This window comes from Lissotriton helveticus, chromosome 5_1 (genome assembly GCF_964261635.1).
Source record: "Lissotriton helveticus chromosome 5_1, aLisHel1.1, whole genome shotgun sequence".
NCBI classification, from domain to species: domain Eukaryota; kingdom Metazoa; phylum Chordata; class Amphibia; order Caudata; family Salamandridae; genus Lissotriton; species Lissotriton helveticus.
In genome coordinates, this window is record NC_136065.1 from 2,078,513,925 (window position 1) to 2,078,540,717 (window position 26,793).

The 26,793-nt window shown below is 48.0% G+C and overlaps 1 protein-coding gene across 1 annotated transcript in view; it reads left to right on the plus strand.

The window, feature by feature from the left end:
• Positions 1–26,793, plus strand: part of VWA7 (von Willebrand factor A domain containing 7) — a 140,439-nt gene that overhangs the window by 40,187 nt on the left and 73,459 nt on the right. The window contains exon 2 of the mRNA XM_078646027.1: positions 11,355–11,597. Coding sequence (XP_078502153.1) covers positions 11,370–11,597 — 228 coding nt within the window. The 5' untranslated portion in view covers positions 11,355–11,369. The remainder of the gene's footprint in view (positions 1–11,354; positions 11,598–26,793) is intronic.

Here is a 26,793-nt window from a genome sequence, read left to right on the forward strand (position 1 = left end):
ACAACTTTAGTTCTACTCGAACGGAGCCTCTGGATTTATTGCTGCCCCATAAAACGCGAAGCTGCACTAAATTGTGACAGTCAGCCATTTGGTATATAAAAGAGCTAAGAATGGAAAAATCTACTAGTTAAAACTTAGGGGCTTATTGACAAGATCCTTGCACCACTTTTGTGTAATTTTTAACATGGGAAAAGTGCCGTAAGGCTGGCGCAAAGGGCGTGTAAATCTGCCCCTTAGAGAGAAGAAAGCGCAAAACTAAAAAGCAACAGGACAAGGACACCCATACACTAGATTTATCTAGATATCACTTAAACATTAAAATCTCACAAAAAACCTTTAACACATAGCAAATTGAACATGCGGGCAACACTCATAAAGTGCTTTAAAAAATCATTCAAGATTTTAATAACCCTCGGGCATGTGCCCAACTCCCCTTAGGGTCGCAGGAACTATTTGACTCCCTTGCCAATTTCTTTCAGGAGAAAATCTCCCAGATTTATTTAAAATTTAACACCCCAGACATCAGAGATACATGCGACACCAGCAGTATGTCCGATTTGATAGGGCCCGTATTCTAAACAGGTTTGAACCCTTCACTTTGGAGGATATCCAGAGATCCCTGAATGCAGCAAAATCAGGTTCTCCTCTGGATATATGCCCTCCTAAAGTGGTGTCATCTCTTTCTAAATGTCTTGCTCTGGCGGTCTACGAGTTATTTAATCTTACGGTGGAAACAGGCACCATCCCTTCTGGATGGAAAGCCGCTTATGTTTTACCCATGTTAAAAAAAGCACATCTGCTTTAACTAATTATCGCCCCATATCTTTGCTGACCCTTTTTGGTTAACTGCTGGAAGGCTTAATTAATAAACAATTAACAGCCTAACTGGAAGAAAATCAAATCCTAGACCCTTTAACTGTTGTTTATTCAGTGAATTTCTAGGTTTTATTTTCAAAGGTCAGTGAAGTCCAAGCACCTAGCTAAATAGAACATCACTTTAACCTTTGTTTTATCAGTGAAATCCAGCTTTTTTTAAATCATATTCTAAATTGACCCAGTGGCCAACCCTGTGCGGGTACCCCACTCCCTTTAAGTACAATCTATGTTGACAAAAATATAAATTAAGGCATTGTTAAACTAACTTTGAAGATGGTTAGGGTGAGTAAACAGAAATGGAAGGGAGATGCTGTACTTATGCAGATGTCTCCCTAAATATTTTAGGCCCTTTAAAAGTACATTATGCTTCAAGTTACTAAAAACCTATATCTCCTCTCACATTTTTAACCCCCTTGTTTCGTACCTGCATTAGCATTTCAATTCTCATTTACTTCAGCCTGTTCTTCAGGAAAGGCATTCAATTCTTCAGCTCCAAATATAACAAAATGCCACCTCACCTTTGCCTTGAATACATTCATTGGATCTAGTTAATTGGAAATCAGTGGTGAAGCTGCAGCTGATCACTAGAATGTTAACTGGCAGGCAGCTGCTGTTTTTAAAGTACGCTTCACTCGACATGTCAGAATGTTTTACTGACTTCTATGAGGAAGCTATTCAGGAACTCATAGAAAAGGTGTCCTGATTTTAGCTCTCTGGAGCACTAACCGTAATTGCTTTGACAATAACAAATCCTCATTTCATTCGTTTACTGCAGTCTCTTCTGTAGGAAATGCTCTCAGTTTTACAAGTGTGAATTCCATCAAGACGGCTTTCGGGTGTTCATAAATACTACATTTTAGGGTGCTTGTTGTTCATTATAACACAGTAGTAAAGCTGCATTAGAACACTGGGGAATCCACTGACAGGCTGTTGCTGGAAGTACATGTTTCACTCAGCATATTAGACTTTTTCCCACATACATTGATGAGGAAGATATTTGAGAATGTATAGACAATGTTTCCTCTTTTTTATGGTTTAAATCTTTTATTGGTTTTTAAGACAAATGACAAAACAGAGAACATGACCCCCTGCTCTCAAAATTATCGTAAGACAGACAGCGAGTGTCATAGATAGTGATATTACTGTAGTAGAGGCATGGAGTGGGTCTGACAAAGTAGGTGACGAATGGCGCTGAGAGAGACAATACAACAAAAGAAACCCAACAGTCCCACCCACCATCCCTCCTCCTCGTCCACCAGATAGGATACAATAAAAAGGTGGGAAAACGGGAAAGGGTAAAAAGAAGAAGTGAAGGGGCAGAGCACCTCGTGATTCATCGCACTCTGTGAGTCCTGCGCGAAGACCTCACCTGCGGTATTTGTGTGTCTGCCAGGCGTAAGAGTCGGCGATATCTAGGACATGTCAGCTCCCTGAACTCGGTTATGAGCAGCGTTAGTAAAGGGCGCCACAGTTCAGGGAACTCAGAACCCCTACCCGCTAGAGTGAGAGTCAGTTTTTCCATCCCCAACACCATCCAGAGAGTCTGAAGCTATCCGGAGTGTGGCGGGGGCTGTGGGGAGCGCCAATGTGCAAGTATATTCTGAGTAGCGGCCCCTAGGGCGATTGCGATCTAGCGCCCTCTTCATGACTTAGCTGGGTACATGAGCGTGTTGGGTAAGCCCAGGAGGATATAGGCCAGGAAGCGTGGAAGATGTGTGTCAAGGTAAGAGTCTATTTCGTCTATAATGAGAGACCAATACGATTGGATTTGGTTGCAGCCCCATAGGAGATATTCCAGTGTACCCACCTCCCCACATTCCCTCCAACACAAGGCACTCTGGCGAGGGTCGAAATGATGGAGACGTTCCGGCGTGTAGTACCAGTAAGTTACCACTTTGGTCAATGTCTCAGTAAGGCCTGTGTGGTATGCTGAGTGCCTGGCCCTATAATAGATACTGTCCCATTCCTGGTGAGTAAGAGTGCGAACCAAGTCCCTTTCCCATCGCGCTCACCCTGCGTTGTACGTGTGTACAATGGTGGACCGGAAGTGCTTATAGAGGTCTGAGATGAGTTTCTTGTCGTTGGATTGGGTGACAAGCCACTTCTCGTATGCAGTCAGTGATCGCTGGGCGCCAGGCCTAACTTGTGGTTGGAGAGCCCAGTGTCTAAGTTGCAGATAGGACAACCTCCCTGTCTCTGGGATACCATAATCTGTCCGGAGTCGTGGAAATGGAATGAGTCCTTCTAGGTCAAATAAATGTCCCAGCGCTCTTCAAGGGGTGGGGCACCAGTGTGTGAAGGCCTTGGCAATTGTACCGGGTGGAACTCTGGGTTATTAAATAGTGGTGTGAGTGGGGAGGGGAATGACGTCTGCTCGTGGGCAATGGCAGTGGGATCCCAGGCTTCCATCGTGGTGCTTGTAATGTAAGGGGCATAGAGGTTAGGTGGTCTATGTGCCTTATTGAGGAAAGGGATACCCTGCAGGGGCGTACCGGCAACTGCCTGGTCCTGAAACAGCCAGTGCTTCTCGGATTCGAGACGGCTCCATTCTACTAAGTAGCAGAGCTGTGAGGCATAAAAGTAGAGCTGAAAATCAGGGACCCAAACACCGCCCTGTTCCGGTGGCAAAATTGCTATGGCATGCTTAACCTGGGTTTGCGGCCCTGCCAGATGAAGCGCGCCAGGTCAGATTGGGTTTGCTGGATCCAGCCTGCTGGGGGACGTACCGGGTCTGGTTAGAGAGGGAAAGCAGGATATCATCTGCGTACAGGCTGATGGTATGGGTATCTCCACCAAATGTATTCCCCGATATGAGGGGATGTTGCAGAATGCGCCGCGCCAGAGGTTCCATGTAGAGCGCGAAGAGGAGGGGAGAAAGGGGACACCCCTGCCTTGTACCTCTGCTTATGGGGAATCGGGACGATGTCTGGCCATTCAATCGAACTGTCGCATTAGGTGAGCGATAACAGTTTAGTATCCACGTGCACAGTTTATCCCCAAACCCAAATTTTGACAGGACTTGCTCCAGATAGGGCCAGTGCACCTTGTCAAAGGCCTTCTCTGTGTTTATGGCCAGTAGCATATACTCCCCCTGAGAGCGAGAGGCCTTTTCAATAAGGTGTAGTACCCTTTTGGTGTTATCGCTGGTCTGTCTTTGCGATATAAACCCAGCCTGGTCCGGTTCCACAAGCTGGAGCATATAGGGTGCTAGGCGGGTCGCTAATATACTCATGTAGAGCTTTATAACAATGTTTAGGAGGGAGATAGGGCAGTAGGCGCTGCAAAGTGTCTTGTCTTTTCCAGGCTTAGGAATGACTTCTATAGATGCCTCCAACATTTCTCATGGGATAGCCCCGGTTTGTGCGAAGGTATTAAAAAGGTCCCGCAATAGGGGGGAGATTTGGCCACAAAAGGTTTTATAAAAGGCTGCCTAGTAGCCATCAGGCCCTGGGGATTTACCGAGTCGGAGGTGGGAAACCTGCGATAACCTCCTCCGTCCCTATATCCCTGTCAAGATGTTTTGCCTGTGCCTGTGAGAGTGGGGGGATCTGCGCAGTCTCCAGATAGTCAAGACTGTGGAGAGCATCAAGGGAGTCCCTCGAGTATAGGTCTGCGTAGAAGTCCCAGAAAGTTTCCGCTATGTCTGTGTCCTCTGATGTGGGCTCACCCCCCGGAAACCTGAATGGCCTGTACGCCCGGACGTTGTCGAACTTCTCGCAGTTTATGAGCCAGGAGGCGGCCACACCTGTCGCCCCCAGTATAATAGGAGTGGCGGAGACAAAGGGCTGAATATTCGGCTTTGTCCTGATCTAGTGCAGCGAGCTGCTTCCTTTCTATGCATAGTTGGCGCCAGGCCCGGGCAGCGCCCGTGCGTTGATGCATCTGTTCTAACTCTGCTACACGCTGGGTTAGCTCAGCTCTCTTATTACTACACTCCACATTACTGGCTGCAGATATGGCGATGAATTCCCCTCGTAGGACGGCTTTGAGGGCAAACCACTGCGTTGCCAAGGACATATTCGGATTGGCATTATGGGGCAGGAAGTTTGTGATGGCTTGATTGGAGTGACCGTTGACGTATGGTGTAGCAGTGTATCGCGTAGGCGCCAGTGTTGCTGTGGTTGCCGGGCGTGTGGGAAGTGAAAGGTGGCCACAACTGGGGAGTGATCGGACAGGGATGCAGGGAGGATCTCAGTGTCTATCGCAAGTGCCTGTCAGGGGGTGGAGCTAAGGAAGTAGTCCAGGCTGGCATAGGTTTTATGTGCGTCTGAATAATAAGGATAAGCCCGGCTGTGAGGGTGAAAATGGCATCAAAAAGTCTGAGAGTCCAAGCTCTCGAAGCCGATCTAGGTCGGTCTGGGAGAGAGCTCCGGCTTGTGTCGTGCGCTGACAAGAGCGGTCAGTGAAATTGTCGAAGACCATGTTTAAGTCTCCCCCTAGCAACAAGCGCCGTTCAGAGTTGGCTGTCGCCTCTGTGAGTGACGTGTGGAAAAATTTCCCCTGTCCTTCGTTAGGGGCATAGACTGAACCCACTATAAGTGGGATCCCCACTACCTGAAACCGGTAGGTGAGTAAGCGGCCCTTAATTTCTGCTTCCCTCTGGAGGACCTTACCCTGAAAAGAGCGAGCGACCAGGATAGCAACCCCGGCGGATTTAGTGGAGCTAGAGGAGAATAGTTGCATGGGGAATGTACGGGACTTCATTCTGTGGTGATCCTTAGGGTCAAGGTGGGTCTCTTGTAAAAGGCAAATATCAGCATTCGACTGTTCTAGATAGTTGAGAACCGCCCTTCGTTTGAACGGATTATTAAGACCGCGGACATTGAGGGTGAGAATTTTAAGCGGTTTCTGGGGCATATGTCATGTGAAGGGGGGACTGGCTGGGACGAGTTCCGGGAGGGCCGCTCAAGAGCCCATGGCTAGAAGAGGGAAAACGTAATTCGGTAGCACTGCAGACCGGCGCCAGGAAGGGGGTGAAAGGTGGACGAGGGGACCAACACCCGAAAGAAAATACAGCAAAACCCACAAAGAGGAAGTACCCCACCCTCCCTAACCCAAAAACAACTTGAACAGGAACAGTACGTGAGATAAGTCCATCGTCCCAAGACGACTGGTATGACAACCAGTTGGGGTCCATGGTGTGGTCAATGGAAAGGGGAGCCCTCCCCCCGCCACCCACCCAGAACCAGCAAAGATGCAATAGGAGGATTCAAAAAAGCGTATTAGGTCCAAGCCTATCACTTGTCATCAGAGCCCTCCCCGGCGAGGACTTCTGTAGGTGCTTCCTGCTGGCTACGGGCAATTTCCGAGGCGGGCGGCTTACGAGGGTGCCGCCTCTTGCCCTGTCGCTGCCAGCCTGATGGGGAAATCTCCTGCCCCGATCCCGAACCATCGGCTTCATCATCCTCGCCCGGTGGAGTCAGGCCCAACAGGCGACAGGCGTCCATCAAAGAACGAAGCTGGTGGAGTTTGCTAATGTATCAAAAGATGAGGAGGAATGGGTGTCCCCAGGAGTAGGAGATCCCCTGTTGCCGCAGGTGGTCGGTCACCGGGCGGAACTTCCGACGTCGCTGAAGGGCGATCAGTGCTAGGTCTTGGTACAGTACCGGGGTGTGACCCTGGAATGAGATAGGATGGAGAGTCCTTGCCTTAGAGAGGATGGATTCTTTGGTCTTGAAGTCCTGGACACACACCAGGATATCTGCCTGTAGCACGTTGGGACCGCGAGGTGGACCCACTCTGTGTGCTCTGTCCAAGACGACGTCAGCCTTGCAAGAGTCGCAGAGTATGTGTCGGAAGGTCCCGGGTGTCGTCAGTCATCTTCACTCCCCTGATTCGGATGTTGTGTCTACGGGATCGGTTTTCGATATCTTCCAAATGCATTTGCATGTCCATATTCTGGTCTTGCAATCTAATGACTTCTTGCTGGAGCGTCGTCAAATCTGTGACTGTGGAATCGCTTTTCTCTTCGAGTGTGGCCACTCGTTTGCCGAATCCGTTGACATCTCGGCTTACGTCTTTAAGTTCTGTGGCAAATTCGGCTTTAACCGACTCTAGGAAGGCCTTCGTGATGGGTTCGTCTCCAGCGGTCGTGGGATGTTCGCTGTCTCGGCTTCCAGCGTTATGGTAGCCATGTTGGTGATGGACTGGGGGTGGCCAAAGATATCCTTCAGGGGTTTTGGCTTGTTGGTCCTGGACTTGGACATGCTCTCCTGACCCCTCAGGCACCCTATAGAGCGGGACCGAAGATTAATAGGCACCGAGGGGGGCACAGGACTTCCATCAGGAGTTCGCCGCCTTCTCGGGAGACGTAGGGCGAGTGGGAACGAGGACTTGTGGGCCCTTCTAATCACGGTAGTGCGGGCGCCTGAGGTGAAATGAAGGGGTGGCTCCTAGAACTGCCATTGTGTGCTCCTCACATCCAGGTGTGACCGCTGAGTGCGCCTCGGGTCCGGGCGCCGGAGCAGGGGCCAATCGCTCCTCAGATAGTGGGGTGCAAGCTGGGACATCCGATCCGGCCGGGCAGGGGCTTCCCTTTGTAGAGCTTTGTGTGTGGGACATATAATACTCTCTCTGTGTGCCGCACTGGGTCGTCAGGCCTCCAGGTCACCGTCTACATTGGACCTCTTCTGAGGCAACCCCCCGGCAAACCTTCCGTTGGTCGGTGTGCCCCTGAAGCACTGCGTGTCAAGGATAGGTGTGGCAAGTTAATTGTGGGGGAGCTCTGTCCTCGAGAGGCACCAAAATTCCACCCTGGCTTATGCCGCTGAGAGTCTAAGGTGGGGCTGGGGCCCAGCGGTCCGTTCTTGCCTAGCTGCTGGCCCGTTATGTGCATGTTTCAGTGTCCCCGCCAACCCCTCAAGCCGCCACGAGTTCTGTACCTGGACTATGGGCCTTGCTGTGTCCCCAGTCGAGCGCTCTGTGGGGTCTCAATGGCCCTCTCTGGTGTCAGCTCGCTGGAGGGTCCAGAGGGCTGGGCAGGCCCAAGTCATGGTCCCGCGTGTGGCCCACTAGGCACATCGATCAGGTGGGCGGGGAGCACAATCCCAGTCCATTGGGCCTCCTATCCGTGGGTCCGCCGCTTCCCCCGGGCCCCCAGAATGTCTCCTCTGTTATTGCCATCGCTCTGCAGTTTCTAGGCCTGCGTTAGCACCTGTCCCGTAGTCACCCCCCCAGCAGGCAAGGAGTGGGTGAAGCGTTGGGGGGGGGCAACGGCCCAGTAGTCCGGTGCGGGGGAGCTGTGGTAGTTTCAGGCCTATCCCCTGGCGCCACGGCATCACCAGTTGCACCCCCGCGTTGGACGCTGTTGTGTTGGGCGTACCCCCACCGTGGACCGGGGATCTGCACGGCCCTGTCCGGTGTAAAAAGACTGAGCTGCAAGCAGCACTCGACCCGCACCCAGTGGCGGGCTCAGCTGGGCTTCCGTCTCGGGGTAGATGGGTAATCATTGGCTAAGAGCCCCCTTCCTTGCTGCACCGGGGGGCAGCGCTGATCTCGTCTGGAATCCAGCCCCAGTGCCAGCGAGGGGCACAACTGCAGGCGGCAGTCCCAGTAGCTGGTGAGGCACCGGTCATCCAGTGTGCTCCGCCACGGCCAGAAGGGAAGGCGATGGCCTCGGCGGTCCGCGTCTCGGGGCGCCGCATTGTTGGGGCCTCCCAGGCCCCGGGAGGCCAGAGCCGTGTCCTGGCCGATATGCTGGGGTGCCTACGTCCGCTCCCTCCGTCGAGACCCCGGGCACCAAGTGGTTCCGGAGGGATCCCTGCCGTGCTATAGCCGAACCTCTGGATATTTTACTCCCTGGCCGGGCCGTGCTTTGCCGATTCAGGAGGCGGCGGGCAGAAGCTGGAGAGAACACGACCTATCCCGCCCCCATCTTAACCACACCCCCAATGTGTCCTCTTTTTAGCACTCTAGAGCACTAACCATAATTTCTATGACAAAAGTATCCTCCTCAAATCCCAGCTGAGGATCAGAATTTTCACATGATAAAATCACTTTAGAACTCACTTCAATTGTTAAAACTAATATGGTACCACCACAAATGTTTTATGTTGTGACCAAAATCTGTTAACATCCTTCATATATGTTTCTTTGTATGACCCTCAAAAACAGGCTTTCATTACAATAAATTTCAATGTAGTCAATGTCCCTGAGTCATGTAATGGTTGCCACAACATGTTGTCCATGTGACCAGCCAATTAAGGGTGTGTCCCTTTGGGACCCCCAGCCCCAAATGCTCCTGGGGGTCATGGCATGCTGACCTCTCCCACCCATTATATGTATTTTAATTCATGTTCAGGATGCATGGACCATATCCCTGTGACTTGCAATGGCTACCACAATATATTGTTCATGTTGTGGCCAGACACTCATGATTGACCAATTCCCTTAAACTGGCCCAGTCGAGCATTCCTAGATACCAACGGTCAGGATATCAATAACTTTTTTCTGGAGGTTAACTCCGCATGCCTAATCCAAACATATCTTTAAAGGCCAATCTTTGAAACACTACAGAACGCATTTACACCAAATCACCAAAAACACGCTTTCTGGGTAAACTTATGTCTTTGTGCCAAATTTAGTATAATTCAATGTAAACATTTTTTTCTGTATCAGAGAGTGCAAACTTGCATATGGGAATTAAAATGATAAATTGATGTTTTGGGACCTCCCCTTTTTCTTGGCCTCTGTTTGAGAAATCAGCATAAAACATTTCCATGAAGAAGCTAAAGTGGATGAATAGGTTTAAAAAAAAAGATTTTGCGCAGATTCGTTGACCAGCTCGAAAGTTATTAAGAAAACAAAAATGCCTTTGCAGGATAAATACTGACCTAACTATAACTACTCCAACTGCTGCTAGCGTAATATGTATAGGTATATATATTATGCTGTCAGCTATTAGAGTAGTTATAGTTAGGTCAGAATTTCCATTGTTATAGGCATTTTTGCGTTCTTAATTACTTTGGAGTGGTTCATTGAATCTGCAAAAAACTTCTCAAACAAACCGCACATCCATTTTAGCTCCGTATATATATATTAGCTGGGTCTGAACTGGAGTGGTTAAGTGAGCTAAAAACAATGATGGATTTAACCCAGATCTGAGATTGAGGGTGAGTGTCTGAAAAGTTTCAGCGCACCGTCCATCATCTCCTTGTGTTTGCTTTGTGCGCCCTAAGTTGGCAGGGCATGTCCAGATGTGGGTCCCTTGCTCACTTTGCCACTGGTTTCAAGCTAGCATGGCTGACGAGGGGTGTTACCCCCAAACCAGTCCCAAGATGCTTGATTCCAGTCCAGTGAGGGCCTGGCTTAGCAGTTCCGGCTGGATTGCTCCCATGAGGCACAGGGTCAAGACTGATTTGCATATAGGTGGGTCTGAACTGGGGTGGCGAAGTGAGCTAAAAAAAGACAATGGATTCAACCCAGATCTGTGACTGGGGGTGAGTGTCTGAAAAGTTTCAGTGCTCTGTCCATCATCTCCTTGTGTTTGCTTTATATATATTCACAGAAAAAAACAAAGGCTGCAGGGACATTACAGGTAGGCTGACATTTCACTCAAAGACAACCAGAGAAAGTGTTTAGTCTGTTGGTTATAATCAATTTTGCAGTTGTAAGTTTTGAATGTGGTGGCGGATATTGAATGCCTGCATTTGTTTCATCATTTCGCGACATATCTGCAGTGATTGCGGGTAACGACGGTATAGCGGCGCCCGGCGCCACCGCGAAAACAGAAATTGGTTTAAAGGGTTGTTTTTATGCAAACTCCCTACAAAAATATGACTTTAAACAGTACAGTAATAAATCCCTAGTGTCTAACATACTATAAAATGTGTGCATACATGTGTTTTGCACCCCCTAAAAAAGGCGCAATCATCACTGTTACGGGAGTCATCGCAACTCTTGTGTAGTCGCGAAAACTGGAAGTAGGATTTAAACACTTTCTTAATAAATTGCTAAAAAATATGTGTACAAATATGTTTTTAAAGCAGTGATGTGGTTAGTAATGTGTGTATTGTAGAAATAATTTTAAGTTAACATTTTTTAATGTTGTGGTGGTTGTTGAATGTCAGCTTTTGTTTTACAATGTATTTGCGATCATCGCAACTTCATTGCGGATTTCAAAGATTAAAAAAATATATATATTTGACAAGAAAATAAACACAATTTTGGCCTCTTGGGTGGCTCTGGCAAGAACCTGTGTGTTGAGAGTGTGTATAAGACAGCTACAGATACGATTGTATGCAGAGTTTCAGGTTGCTTAGAAACACCCAGTTCCCTTTGTCTGTAAAGTGAACTCCATTTCCATCTGTTACTTAAATAGCTTAGATTCAGCAGAAGAGTGGTATTTAGTACCATAAAAACATGTTCTTATTGATATTATGTTTTGTCTTTTTTTCTCTTGTGCTTTCTCACACACTCTCTCATTCTCTATGTCATACTTTCTACCTCTACATCTAATTATTTTTTCTAATCTTCCGCAGATAAATGTATCTAATATGGACTATTCCTTGGTTTGGCTCTTTCCTTGTGTCTGGGCCCTGATGTACCTCCCCCATGGGTCCTACAGCTTCTTCCCCAACTTCTGGTCGAAGGCCATGTCCTTCTCCTGGACCTCCAGCACACACCAGGATATCACAGAGGCAGCCATCTTGAACGTCACACTGGAGCTTTTCCTTGGGATGCGCGACCAGCGGGGCAGAGCCATGAAAGCCATGGAGTTTAAGGTGAGTATGGGTGATACACGTCAGCAATACCATGAAAACTCAAACCAGTTATGACTAAAGCGTGAGCCTCCTGATTTCTGTTATGGCCCAAGGACAAAACACTCAATGGGACACCTATTAACTAAGCCTTTGCAAATTAGTGATAAACCTTCTTATGCTAGTCAAGGAGCCTGTATACAAGTGATACCAGAAACCACCATCAGTGATTTGCCTTCACGCGCTTTCTTCTAAAAATATATTGGCGTCTAATCAACACAAAAGCAGATTTACGCATTAGTAAATCTACTCTTACACTTTGTAGTAACTTTACTACTTTTGGTTATTCACCATTTCAGATTGCAAAGTTCTACAAAATGTAGACTTACATGCTCCCAACTTTTGGCAAGTGTATATGAATTGAAGATACCACCAGTGGCGTAACGAAAGTTTAAGGGGCCCCCCTGCAATGCACACAGAGGGCCCCCCACTTTGTATTTAATCCGGAGCATTTAGGCATGAGTACTGTGCTGAGGGGGCCCCCTGCAGCTCGGGTCCCCCCGCACCGTGGAGTATGCGGGGGCCTGTGTTATGCCCCTGGATACCACAGTACTTGCTGCTCCCACCGCTCAACTACATTAACAAATCAATACTCCAGGGCAGTATCTTCAGGCATGCATCCCCCGAGCTTTCTCTATGTCACTAATTTTAAATGAAATTCCCAGCATGCTCTGCAGGTCTCTGAAATAGTGCAGCCCAAGAAACACACTACTGAGCCTGAGACAGGGCACCATAGAGGAGAGTATGGTTTCTGTGGCATGTGTCGCTTACTGAAAATGGCAACTTTCAGACATATTCTGAAGCTGGCGGATCCTTTATTGTAAATCCAGCAGCTATCAGAGGCCTACCAAGTCATTTTGCAGCACACATAGGAAGAGGAAATCACCTCTTGTGATTGTTTTTGTACAGGAAGATGTCCCTTCCTGCACAAACACAATCCCCCCCCTGATGCAGGCAACCTTGCACCATGGTGCAAGGGTGCCTGCGTCGGTGCATGGCAGCTAATAGTACCCCAGCGCAGGGGAGAGCAAAGGAATTCGTCATCTTGTTATAGATTGACGCATCCCTTTGCTTCGGAATTATCGTGGCGCGGAGCAGCCAAATGACTTGTGGCACAGCGCTGCGTTAATTAATTGTCAATAATGGGCTGACTCCTGGAGTACTGGTTGTGTTCAATACCCGCCAGGTCACGCTGTTGTTTTAATGTTTTTAAGCCTTACTGCTGCTAACTTCCTTTATTGCTGCTCAGTATTGCTCTTGTGTGCCTAAAACTTACCCGGCTTGTGGGTGAACTACTGGCTGCCGTCCTTCCTGACTCCCTGCAGACGCCGAGTAGGAGCGCTGCTGATTGGAGGGACAGGAGGCGGAAACTGGGCGGTGATTGGGCGGGTGGACGGAGCAATGGTATCTAAATCGGGTTTTCCGCGGCCGTGCCGAAGGCGCGCCTAAGGCAAGTCCGTCTGCGCTCGGACCGGGCTCAGGGCGCGTCCCCCTGGTTCCGGGCCACTAGGTCCTCTAACATACACTTCTGGTGTACTTAAGGGCTTGGATCCTAGGGTCGGCAAAGCCTCCTGTCCCAGGTTCCATCCAGGGGTCAGGTCTGGCCAGCCTATAGATCCTTGTTCCAGCTGTTGCTGCCCCCTTCCTTTGATTTTGAACGAACCTTGTGGCCTTACTAGGAGGAAAGTGAGGGACCATCAGGAGGTTTGCTCACCCGCTCCCTCTTTGAATTGTGTATTGCTAAATGCCAGGTCATTGGTTAAACATGGTCTGGAGTGCAGCTTACTGCTGGAAGATCATAAGATAGGGATGGCCTTCATTACGGAGACATGGACTGATAGTACCTCTGGCCCCGATATTGTGAAGGCCCTGCCTGCAAATTTTTTGTGTTACACGCTGGATCGTCCCTCTGGGAGGGGGGAGGTCTGGCTGTTATTTACCATTGCAGTCTTGAACCCTCTTTCTCCATTGCATCTATTGACTCATGTGAAGCTCTGTCCATCAGCGTGCGTCTTTCTCCCCACAACACCTGTAAAAGGATTCTTGTTTATCGGCCGCCAGGGGCCCAGAGGTCTGTTTCTGAATTCATTAGGTACCATGTTGGAGGCTGGGCTATGTGCGAACACCTTCACGATTATGGGAGACTTCAACTTTCATCTAGAGAATGCCCTAGACTTGGATACTGATAGACTGACTGGCCTTTTGAGGGATGAAGGACTAGACCAAAGGGTTGTAGGTCCCACGCACTCAGCTGGGCACATGCTAGATGGCATTTTTTCCAACAATGCCGGTTTGGACTTGCGTGAAGTTCTACCTCTCTCATGGTCCGATCATGCGGCCATTCTTTTTTCGCTCCATCTAGGGTGTGGGAATTCAGCCACGGCTGAATCACGGCATAAAATTGCTGCCAGGGTCTGGAAAAATATAAAGGGGGAGGAGATGGGGAAGTTTTTAACATCTAGTGCGCCTAAATTTCCAACAAACATTAATATTACAGAGGATTTGTATACAAGGTGGATTGAGAATGCCTGCGATAGATTTGCGCCGATAAAATCTTTTACACCCAGGAGAGCGCAGCCATCAGCACCCTGGTTTTCAGACCTCTTGCAAAAACACAAAACAGAGTGCAAGAGGCGTGAGAGGATCTGGAGAAGGGATTACTGTCCCACAAATAAGGAAAAATATAAAGAAAGTCAGATTTTTTATAAACAACTGATTGTGGAGGCAAAAAAGGTCTATTTTGCTGAGCAAATTGATGGGGCTGGCTCCTCTTCTAGAAAACTCTTCAGGACCATCACCAGACTGACCACTCCAACTAAGCCATGTACGCAGAGCAGTGCAGCTTTGTGTGAGTCTTTAGCCTTATCTTTTAGGGACAAGGTTGAAGGGATCTTTTCCTCCTTTTCCGAAACCCAAGGAAAGGCGGGGGCTGTGGCAACCAGTACTGGTAAAAGAACTGGGATGAGCCAGGATAGTTTAGAGCGGTTCAATCCTCTACAATATTCAGAGGTTTTAAATTTAGTGTGGACGGTTCGATCTGGCTCTCCTAATGATCCATGTCCGTCCGCAGTTCTTAAAACCTGCCCCGAGGTCATTGCTTCCACTCTCACTCCAATGCTTAATAAGATCATGGATTTGAGTGAATACCCCACGAAATGGATATCCACATCTATACTTCCCCTTTTAAAAAAACCCAGTCTGGATGCTAAGGATCCCAACAATTATAGACCCATATCCCGCCTTCCTTTTCCAGCTAAGATTTTGGAGAAGGCCATCAATCAACAACTTAGCTTGTTCCTTCAGAAGACCAATGCCCTAGACTCGACACAATTTGGCTTCCGTGCAGGTCACAGCATGGAACTTGCCCTTATCAAGGCCACGGAAGAGGTGAGGGCGGCGGTAGATCAGGGAGGGGCTGCTGTGCTGATTCTGTTGGATCTATCGGCAGCTTTCGACACGGTCCATCATGGATTATTGATGGACCGGTTGGTGGGGGCAGGGCTGGAGAGCCCGGCTTGGAGTCTCCTTAAGTCCTTTTTGACCGACAGAAGTCAGACAGTTGACTTGGGGATGAATAGATCTAAACCTTTTGCCCTTCCCTGTGGCATGCCGCAGGGGTCCTCCTTGAGCCCCACGCTCTTTAATATTTATGTCAGCCCGCTGGCGGACTTGATAAGGTCTTTCGGTCTGCAACTTACATCTTACTCAGACGATACCCAAATTGTGTTATCAGTACAACGAGGGTCTCGAGTAGATATGAAAGCTAGATGTCATGACTGTTTGAAGAGCTTGGCAGACTGGATGGCCTCTAATTGCCTCAAATTGAACGCCGGGAAGACCGAGGTTATTCTGTTTGGAAACAACCCCAACATCTGGACTCCGGATATGTGGCCAGAGGCATTGGGAAATCCTCCTATTCCCACCGGGAAGGCCAGAAACCTGGGTGTGATTGTTGATCATAACCTGGATTATGGGGATCATGTTAGCGGAGTAGTATCATCTTGTTTTCATATCCTTAGGATATTAAGGAAAATAAAATGTTTCCTACCAGTGGAGGGTTTTAGGTAGGCTGTTACTGCCCTCACACTGTCCCGTTTGGACTACTACAATAGCCTGTATCTCAATTTGAGAAAAAAGCATGAATACAGACTGCAGTTGGTTCAAAACGCGGCGGCTAGACTGCTGCTTGGGATCCCTAGATTTGTGTCAGTACGTGAGGGGCTCAGAAACTGCACTGGCTGCCAGTACCTAGGCATGCTCAGTTCAAGGCTCTATGCACAGTCTTTAAAGCACTGAAGGGCATAGGCCCAGAGTTTTTGAGCAGTGGGATAAAAAGGTATGTGCCAGGCAGAGCGCTTCGATCAGCTGACAGCAAACTGGTGGTTGTGCCACGGGCAAAAAAGGCCAGATGGGGAGGATGCAGCTTCCTCGTCTGTGCGGCGAAAGCCTAGAACAACCTGCCTGGGCATCTTAGAAACACACCAGAGCTTCTCTCATTCCGAAAGGGGCTCAAGACCTGGTTATTCATGGATTAACCCCCCGTTTAGCCCCGAATTCAGTATGCATCGCCAGGACGCCCTTGGGCATAAGTGCGCTTTATAAGCTCATAAATAAATAAATAAGGCCCTCTGTATTCCTCTTGCAGCAGGATTCTCCTTTTCTTTGCTTTATTCCTCCTTCAGAGTTTTCTGTTCTTCTTAAGATACTACCGCATAAGCACTGGAAGTATGGCTGCAGGGGGTGCTGCAGCTCCTCCAAATAAATATGCTGAAGGTTAGAAGGTGAATGAGCAATAAATATTACTTTAAACTTGACTTTTATCTTGTAACAGTTGCTGTGTGCTCAAGACAGAGGTCAAATGTCAGGCTATGTCTTCTGACAAATTGAGACTGGGGTTTACTGTAACTGCACAGTGAGAGGATTTTGTAAAGTCAACCATTTGAACTGTAAGACAATCCTGCTGGCATTTAGGGAGCCTGAAAGGAAAGGCTATAGGGTGTCTAATGCTAATAACGCATAACAAAATTTAAATGACTGTAAATGAAATGTATAAATATTTAGAAATATATATCACCAGTTCGGAAAGCACAAACGAGTCACATTTATTTTGTAATTATGAAGTGTGATAGAAAGAAAGATTTGAATACAAGCAAAACAAATCAAGACATTGAGGATGGTAATGCGCAAATGATAAATATTCGCTGAAACCCTACACATAATCTTTCGTTTGGGTCATATATATTTTTACTAGTAAAACTGTGGGGCATATGTACAAGCCCCTATCGCCACCACAATGTCATTTTTACCAACGTTGTGGTGGCGATAGGGGCTTAGCCTTATTTACAAGGCAGCGTTAAGCCAGTGGCTTAACGCTGCAGTGTAAATAAGGCTCCCTTTCACGCTATGGTTAGCATGAAAGGGGTGGACAGTGGGTGTTGCGGTGGGCGTTCCACTGCAACACCCATTGTTTTTGACGCTGCCCCTTATGTACAAGGGTGGCGAACATAGGCGGCAGTACCAAAATTAAGATCAGGGAAATCCTGGTCTTAAGTTGGTGAAATGAGGAGAAATGCATTATTTCTCCTCGTTTTTGCTATTTCCTGGTGTGCTGCCTTGTGTAGCACACATTAAAAACAGCAAAATGCCATGGATTGTTTATGTACAGGAAGGTCCTTCTTCCTGTACATAAACAATATTTTTAAAAAATCAATTTTGTGACTTACATGTGTGCTGCTTTAAGCAGCACACATGAAAGTGGCAAAATGGCATTTCAGGATTGTTTGTGTGCAGGAAGGGACACCTTCCTACACATCCTCCCCTGCACGCAGACATCCTTGCGCTGTGGTGAGAGGGTGCCTGGGTTGGCGCTACACTACTAAGTGTAGTGCCATCGCAGGAGGAGACGCAAGGTTGCACCATATCGTTGTAAATATGGTGCAGCCTTGCGTTTCAGAAGTGGCGGAAAGAGGCGTTAAGCCAGGAAAGCTAACGCCACGCTCTGCCAATTCCTTGTAAATGTCCCCCTGTATGCCTGGGCAAATTTAGTGGCAATATCAATAGAAAATATGTTGTTTCTAAATGACAGTGCACTACCACACCAAGCTTGCGACTGTGTGCTCCAAAATGGACCACCAGCTTCATACTACACCCTTACCACTCTCCTGCTGAATGGCGTGGCTCATTTACTATACTGCTTTTTGTTGTGTTAGCATGTATTTTTCACAGTCTGTATGACCTCAGTTCAAGCCAGGTTCTAGAGGGCGGGCCAGGCCCACCAAAGGAAGATTCTGGCCCACCCAAGGCCATTCAGAAGGGAAAAGCAGGCCCACCACAAACCTGGGCTGACTTTCTTGCTAGCACACAACAGGAAAGGCTGCTGCAGTTTAGGCGAGTGTGACTGAGAAAGCCAGAGAGTCAACCCAGATCATTGCCATGTGCAGAATATCAATGGCCAGTGTGTAGTCACCGCATGGGGTGCACCTACTCCCATTCCAGGCCTCAGGGGAGCTGCAGTTTTTTAGCAGTACGAGTAGCAGGTCTTGGATGTGGGATGTGGACTTTACCCCTCGCAGTAGGCCTCAATAATTTGCTAGAAAAGCTAAAAGTGCCTAGTGTCAGTCTTCTTGAGTCAAAAACTGTGCACTGTCACACCAGATAGAGACAGAGAAATTCCTTTTAATAAAATTCCATCCGTTTATGGAATGGGGAGAGTGCTGTGCACAGCTCAAAAGCGATGGAACTAATAACTGGAATAACTTTACATTTAAAGAAAAATATGACTAGAAACTGGTAAAATGAAAATTCTTTTCTTGACAATGTTGCAGTGAAACAACTCTTTTACCCTCTTTCTTGGAGCAATAGAAGGGGTTATAGCAGAGGAGAGATAAGTTAAGGAGAGAGAGATAAAAGGAAACGAGAGACTGAGTGGGGAGTAGAAACAAACAGAGAGGAGAGTAAAAGAGGGAGAAGAAATCGAGGAAGAGAAGAGAGGGAAAAATGATAGAGATGAGGGAAATAATTCTGGATAAGCACATGAAAAGAGGGAATGGGCCAAGGAAAATATGAAGTGAGGAAAGAGATTGATATATTGAGGGAAGGCTCAGAAGCAAAAGTGGAGAGAAGGGTGATGACAAAGGGAGAAAAAGAACAGTGAATGACAAAGTGAGGGATGAATGCAAAAATGGTTGCTAGAAGTTTCCAAGTCGGTAAAAGAAAAGGATGGGGCAAGGCCTCACACACACTTCAACGTTCTGAACTTCTTATAGCCCGCAGCTTGAATTAGAGGTTGGTGATACGCAGAGGGAATGCCTAATCTAGAGTAAGACCAGTGCTTAAGTTGAGCCGGTGGTTTCTATGGCTTGGCACCAGCACTTAATTGTCAACACCAGCACTTATGACAGCTGCCACATGGTGACTGTTAGTGGAATTTAAAGATGAGCAGAACAACAGTTGTTTAGTAATTCAATATACATTAAAAACAACTAATACCTGCCACCCAAATCCCTCTTATGGCTTCGGGGGCCTTGAACCATGTGAACTGTCACACTTGTGGGGGCGTGGCTAGCAGCCGAGCATGCAAGACGTGAGCTGAGATAGCTCCGTCCGAAATCCCCTAAATTATTAGCCAAATATCCTGAAACCTGGAATCAGACCCATATCCCCACATCTGTAAGCCACGAGATGACCGTTAGCAGTGCCAGGAGGGCTTTAGAGGACCCCGGAACCCCCTGGAGTGAACCCTGTATCAGACCGATATCGAGGCCTAGTTGAAAAGGGGAAGCATCGGCCCCCAGTAACAGCGTAGGCGGACCGGAAGTGGCACGTCGGCGGACGAGCCGGAGACACCTTTAGCCGCCGCCGTGCACCAGCAAATACAGCCACCGGAACACAGGAGGAGCCTACGTGCCTACCCTGCATAGCGACCGGTGAGGCTGAAGGGGGAGGGCAGACGCTGATCGGCGAGGGCAGACGCTGATCGGCGGTGGCAGCGCAGGCGGACCATGGATACGCCAGCGGCAATCACTGAGGGAGGCCGCGATCCCACACCGTCGACCGACGAGAACTGCTATCGGGGACCAGCTCACATATCTACACCCACATCGGGAGCTCATACAACCAGAAGGCAGACATAGACCTACCGGAGCGGGGTGAACCCAGGGGCGCCGCAGACAGGACCACCGGGAACCGGAAGTGAGGCCCGATACCTCAGCAAGAGCATCGGCCCACAGTGCAAACTGGGACAGCCCGAAGTCAAGCCGGCTGAGGGTACCGAACAGATGAGAGCGTCCGCACTGTCAAAAGGAGAACAACACTGGAGATCTGTGAGAGCGCGACCTGGGGCTCCGTGCGCAGCGTAATCTGCCGACTGCGACTGTTCCGCTGACGCACAAGCGACACGGTGAAATACCGACAAGCCCCAAGAAGCGGGTAGCATCATCACGGAGGACAGTGGGGGAGTGAAAGCGAACCCGGAGGGGCGCTGTGCACCGGCCTCGACCCTAGACGGTGGCCACGAAGTTAAAACTGCGGATAACACAGCTGGGCACCAAGATCACGGGACCGAGCACACAAAGGAGAGAATCACTGTGTTCCCACAGCTGAGAGCAGTAGATAAAGGCTTCTGGATGGGGGAACAACATATACAGGCGTGATGCCTAGAAGGTACGCAGTCAGGAACTATAAGCAGTTGACACAGTGATGACCCCCTAATGTCTGCGCCCATTTAGGCACCTTCCCAAAGGCACGAGCATCCCCAGATCGAGTGGAACGCCTCCTCAACTCACACCCTGGACGTGGGAGTGTGGCGCATGGAACCCACGGCAACTCAACTGGGAAGTGACGGGAGGGCCGCAACAACATTGCTTTCATTTGTACTCTAGGCTCCCCAGAGAGCGGCAGGAATGGCAATGGGTACCGCCACACATAGGAATTCCGTATATGAGCAGGCCTCCTAACACCGGACCACAAGAATCGGATAAGAATACCCACGACTAAGCCGCCCATCTCACGTGCAGCAGCAGAACGAGCCTCACCACTGGTACAGAGATCGGGATCACGAGAAGAACAATGGGACGGACCAAACCGCGTCAACCTGACCCGATATCACATACTGTGGTGCACTCCTCCGGCTCAGAGGACCCGCTAGCCGCATCCAACGACGACATAATCCCCCCAACCGGCATGAATACGCAGGAGGCTAACTGGATCTTATCCTTACAGAAATTAAGGCTCTAGAGAAGCACTTGAATCGAGGATGGATGCGATGTCTACGGGCCTCTCTCTTTTGAAGGATGACCACAAAAAACTGGCAGAAAAAGTGACCGAACACAAACTCGCTCTGGCGGACCTGATCCCCCAGCAAACGGAACATTCCACGTGCATCGAGGACATGGAGAAACAAATCAGAGGTCTGAAAGACAGGGTGGACGATGCAGAAGGGTGCTCGCGTCGCAACAACATACGGATCTGGGCGTGCCGGAACGCAGCGAAGGGGTGAATCCAACACGATTTGTGGAAGACTGGTTGAAAACAATTGTAGACCCTGCGGAACACATGTTGTTGATAGGGTATTAAGTAACAGTATATTTTGGTAAATAATAACTAAAAGCGAACGACTGAGCTCACGCCCCCCAGGCGAAGGCACAACTATTTTCTGTTTATACCCCAGTTGGGTATCATGGTTTGGTCCACCACAGTTTTGGGTGGGGACCTTAAGGTTGGGGAATTGCACACGAATCTAGCACTTACAATGTACAACACGATGGCATGTTTGTTGAGGGCATGGGCAATGTCTCACGAGAAGGACACACGATGTAATGTTGTCTACGAACCAATATAAGATCTGCACTTGGAATGTGAGTGGTATGGGCTCGGTACATAAGAGGCACAGGATACTAGCTCAACTGAACAGGCGACAAATGACCATTGCGTACCTCCAAGAGACACATTAAATGGGGCAGAGGGAGCTAAACTGTTAAGGAAATGGAGAGGCCAACTTTACGCCACGGAATTTTCAGTGTTCTCCCGGGGGGGCGGCTATTTGACTTAAAAACACGGTCCCCTTTACATTAATGGAGAAGCGGATAGACAGGGAAGGACAATATGTGTTCATCCGAGGGATGCTTGACGGCAAATGCATGGTGCTAGGCAGTATCTACGCCCCCAACTCAGACCAAGAGAAGTTCTTTGATGAGCTTAGCAGAGTGTTATCTGACTGGGTGGGTCACGAATGGATTATAGGAGGAGACTGCAACACGGTCCTGAACCTTACACTCGACAGATCACACCCACCACTACATGCGACAGATAGTAGGAAGCAGGCAATGGCGTTAGCGCAGTGAGCAACCAATTGGGAACTGGACGATGCGTGGAGGGTCATGAATACAACTAATAGGGAATACACGTTTTACTCTCCACCCCACAAGTTGCAAACCAGAATGGACCGAATATTCTGCTCCAGAACGTTAGTGGGGGCAATTGCATCGGTACTACATATGGGTAAGACACTATCGGACCACAACCCAGTGGAATTAACCATACGATGGGGGAGACAGTCCACCCCGATACCGACATGGCGCTTGTCGCCAGGTTTATTAGAAGACCCAGTATTCAGATCCACATTACTAGAAGCAAGCATGTTTACCGAAAATGAAAACACAGCCAGCCCCAGACAAATTGAATGGGACGCCTTTAAGGCGACTGTGCGCAGAGTAGCTATGGGGACGAAAGTGGGTGTAAAGGTTGTAGTACTGGAGAAATTGAAAAGGGTGGAGGACAGCCTGGCGCTACTAGAATGCGAAGCTGCAGGGACAGAGGGCAATCTCATGCAACTCCAAGAGACTCACGTAAAACACGCTGAACTTTTAGAAGAACTAAGGTTGATTGATTATAGGGAGTACACGAATAGGCAACACACGCAGGCTGACAGAGCGGGCACATTACTAGCGTGCCTAACACGCAACACCCCGGATAACGCTCCTATAACGGAAGTGAAAGACCAAACTGGGGTGATAATAAAGACCCAACTAGATATAAATAATACGTTCAAAACTTATTACTCAAACCTATACGGTCCCCACGTAACGCTTTCAGAACAAGACTTGGAGTCCTTCCTCTCAAATATATGCATCCCACGACTAACCGCCGCACAACAAAAAGATCTATCGCAACCAATCACGATAGGGGAAATTAGACAGGCCATGAAAGCGCTGCCAAGGAACAAAGCACCTGGGTCGGACGGCCTCCCGGCTGAATTTTATTTGACAAATATTGATCTGCTAGCCCCCCGTTTACACACATTATATAGGGAAGCACTGGGTGGCAACGCCCTGCCGGGAACGACACTGCAGGTGCTGATAGTCTCCCTGCTCAAGCCCGGGAGAGACGCTTTACAACTAGAAAACTACAGACCCCTGTCCCTGTTAAACACAGATTATAAAATCCTCAGTAAAATCTTAGAGTCTAACTCTCCCAATACATTCCAGATATGATACACCCAGATCAATGCGGATTCGTACCAGGCAGGAACACCGCATTAAATTTGAGAAGACTGAGTCAACTAATGACTCCAGATGAAATGGGGTAGAGCACCGAGGGTTGTATATCCCTGGACCTCTGTCAGGCCTTTCACTCCCTGAGGTGGGATTACATGTTTACGGTTATGAGCAAATTCGGCATACCTCCTGAGTACATAGCGTGGGTCACCTTATTATACCACGACCCCACTGCACGAGTCCGCACCAATAAATGTATATCCGACCAGTTTACAATAGCAAGGGGCACACGGCAGGGATGCCCGCTGTCACCCCTGCTCTTTATACTCGCTCTAGAACCTTTAATGATAAAAGTGAGGACCCTGGCAGCTGCAATAGGGATTGCCAGACGTGATACCCATCATATCATCTCAGCATACGCGGACGATATCTTATTATTCCTCAAAGACTTAACGTGCCCGCTGACACCGCTCTCGGAGATTTTTAATGACTTCCGAGGTCTATCGGGACTCACGATTTACGAAGCAAAATCGTATGGGTATCGTTTTCATAGATCCATAGACGACGCACACATACAGTTCACTCCATATCGATTCCAGGTAGCACCCACGACCTTCAAATATTTAGGCATACAAATATATAGGAATACACAGGATCTCTTGGACGGCAATCTTGGTAAAGCCCTAAACGCCCTGAGGCCGTAAGTCCGCTTCTGGAATACTCTACCGCTATCAGTAGCAGGCAGAGTAGCAATTTCCAAAATGGTAGTGTTACCCAGGTTGATATATTTTTTTACAAATCTACCCATACTGGTGCCTATGTCCTTCTTTAAGACCCTGAATACATTATTAACGGAATTGGTGTGGGGTGCAGGCAGAAGACGCATAAGCCTAGCTAAACTACAACTCCCAACGGATAAAGGCGGTATTGGAGTCCCAGACCTGATTGCATATGGTTATGCGTGCCAGCTGCAGTGGTTGGCGTATTGGCTAGCAGGCCGCAACCTTCACGAATTAAATATGACAGAGACGGACAGAGTTAGAGGCACTATACACCGTTTGTTGCTCCCGAAAGCCAAGATACCTGTCTCAGCCCCGCCCCTGCTTAGATTAGCGATTACGCAATGGAAGACCGCGGTCAGATACACTAACAGACGCACAACCTACGCGCCCACGATACCACTGATGAGCATCCCCTTGGGAGCTGGAACACTGACACCTGCATCATGCCACGCTGCGGCCGTGGCATGATGCAGGTGTTACATACATAGGGGACTTTTTCTCGGAAGGCAGACTCCTAATGCATGCTGACTTTGCTCGCTTGCATCAGACCCCGCAGTCGTTGTTCCTGCTACATGCACAGGTCACACATTACATAACCACTCACTGGGCACGAGACGGCATTGAACCGGCCACAAATACACTACTCACTATGCAATATCTGATGGGGTCGGGTAGCCACTTAACAAAATGGCTGACCACTGGTATCAGAACAGATAGAGCTGTCTCCTTACAGCCACTCCGGGCACGCTGGGAGGAAGACATAGGCAAAGGGCTTAGTGGCAAGGAATGGGAGAAAATCCTAAAATTACCGAAGAAAGTGTCACGCAACCCTAAGTTCAAATTTATTCAACTAATGATTATCCACAGGGCATATCTTACCCCTCACAAATTACACGCGATGTTCCCCGAAGCGGCGGACACCTGCCCAAGGTGCCGCTCAGACGACGCAGGTCTAATGCATATGTTCTGGGACTGCCCCAAGTTAGGATAATATTGGGTGACGATCCAACAGATCTTACTAGTGATCGCACCGGGCAGACCATACGCGACACCACTATACTGTCTGTTGGGACTGGGACACAGGGAAAAGAAAAGGAGTGTGGCTACTAGATTTGTGGATTTGGCGCTGTTATTAGCAAAAAGATCGATAACTATGAAATGGAAATCAGTTAGACCACCGGACGTAGGGGCATGGTATGAGGAGGTCCTGAGGTGGGGGAAGGCAGAAGGGCAAGTATTACACAGAGAGGAGTGCAAAGGCCTGCGAAAGTCCCACATATCACTGGAATGGAACTCACTCCTAATGGAATTTGACACATGTGCTAAGACGCACCTTGCATAGATGCTTAGGATGACGGTTCTTGCAGCGACGACATGGCGGGGCTAACTGGTGTCTATCATGGTGGAAACCCAACACGAACAAATGTAGAGCACGCACCCACAGGACGAGTTGCGGATCTAGATTACACGATATCTTACGTAAAGATTATGGGAAGTAAGTAGGTGACAAACGAGGAACTAATATAGGATTGTAACAAAGAGACATTGCCAGGAACTAAGAATACTACATATAACACGTAGGTGCTGGGAGGGGAGGGAGGGGGGAGTTGTAAGAGTTGTTGTACTTAAGAACAAAGAAAAAGGAAAATGCAATGTTTGATCTGTACCGAAAGAGACAAAGTACTTATAATGTTTAAGTCTTGAAAAACAGAGAAAAGTGTACAATGATTATCTTGATATGACAATAAAAATACTTTTTAAAAAAAACTGTCACACTTGTAACAGTGCGATTGGTAATAGTTATATAGGTACTGTTATTGGCAGCGCTGGCAGTGGGAATTGGTGGTGCAAGCTGCGTAGGCCTTCTGATGAGAGCCCACTTTTTTATTTTTTACAAATTAAACACTGATTAAAATTCACCTGTGAAGTTTTCTTTATAAAGGATAATATGATAAAAGAAATGCTTGGTAGTTCAAGAACTTAAAAACGACCCTGTAATTAATATTTCTTAGCTGAAACTGCTTACAACTGTATATGCTGATTGTCTTGGCATTTTGTCTGCATTATTTCCATATTTGGTTATTACTGAAATATCTACATTTTGCAGACTCCACGTTTTCCTTTTGTAATGTTGTCACGAAAAGTAACCGAATGTTTATCCCAAAATAGTAGCTGAAATTTGGCAAACTTCATTAAAAATGTTCAAATGTTTAGCCAAAATTGGATTTAGATACTTATATGCCGTACATAATGGTAACTGTGTGTAATATGGTCCAATTTTGCCATCAGAAATGTTCTGGTGACATTATAAATTACACGGCCGAAGGCCAAATGGGTGGTAAATCCCCACTAGAACCCTGAGATGACAATACAAGACCATACTATATGTGGAACGGTTAAGTATTTTTCAAATTACATGTTTATTTTTGGGAGGAATTAGCTTGAAAAAGTGATTTTCTTCAAAGTCCAGCTAAATATGGACACTGATGAGAACTAGAATGTTTAGCTTTTGTTTGCATTTCTTGACCAAATTGTTAATATAACCATCAGCAAAGGTGATGGTCAGTGGATCACTGAAAAATCAGAGTTTACACACTGAGTTACAGTTCTGGCTCAAATGTGGAAACCCCACTGCAGGTGCCCAGAATAAAAAGGTCCAGACAAGGAGGGCGAGCTCTGGCCCATCTTGGACCAAAGCTCTGGAACTCCCTACCTTCTGAAATGAGAATACTTACCAACCATCTGACCTTCCGTAAGGTCTTAAAAACGTACCTATTCCCCAGCAATTGATCCCTCTCTGTTTATATGTACTACCCATATTCATCTGAGGATATTCTTACTGGCAAAGCGCGGAGATACCCCTTCGGGGGTCTATTCAGGCGCTAT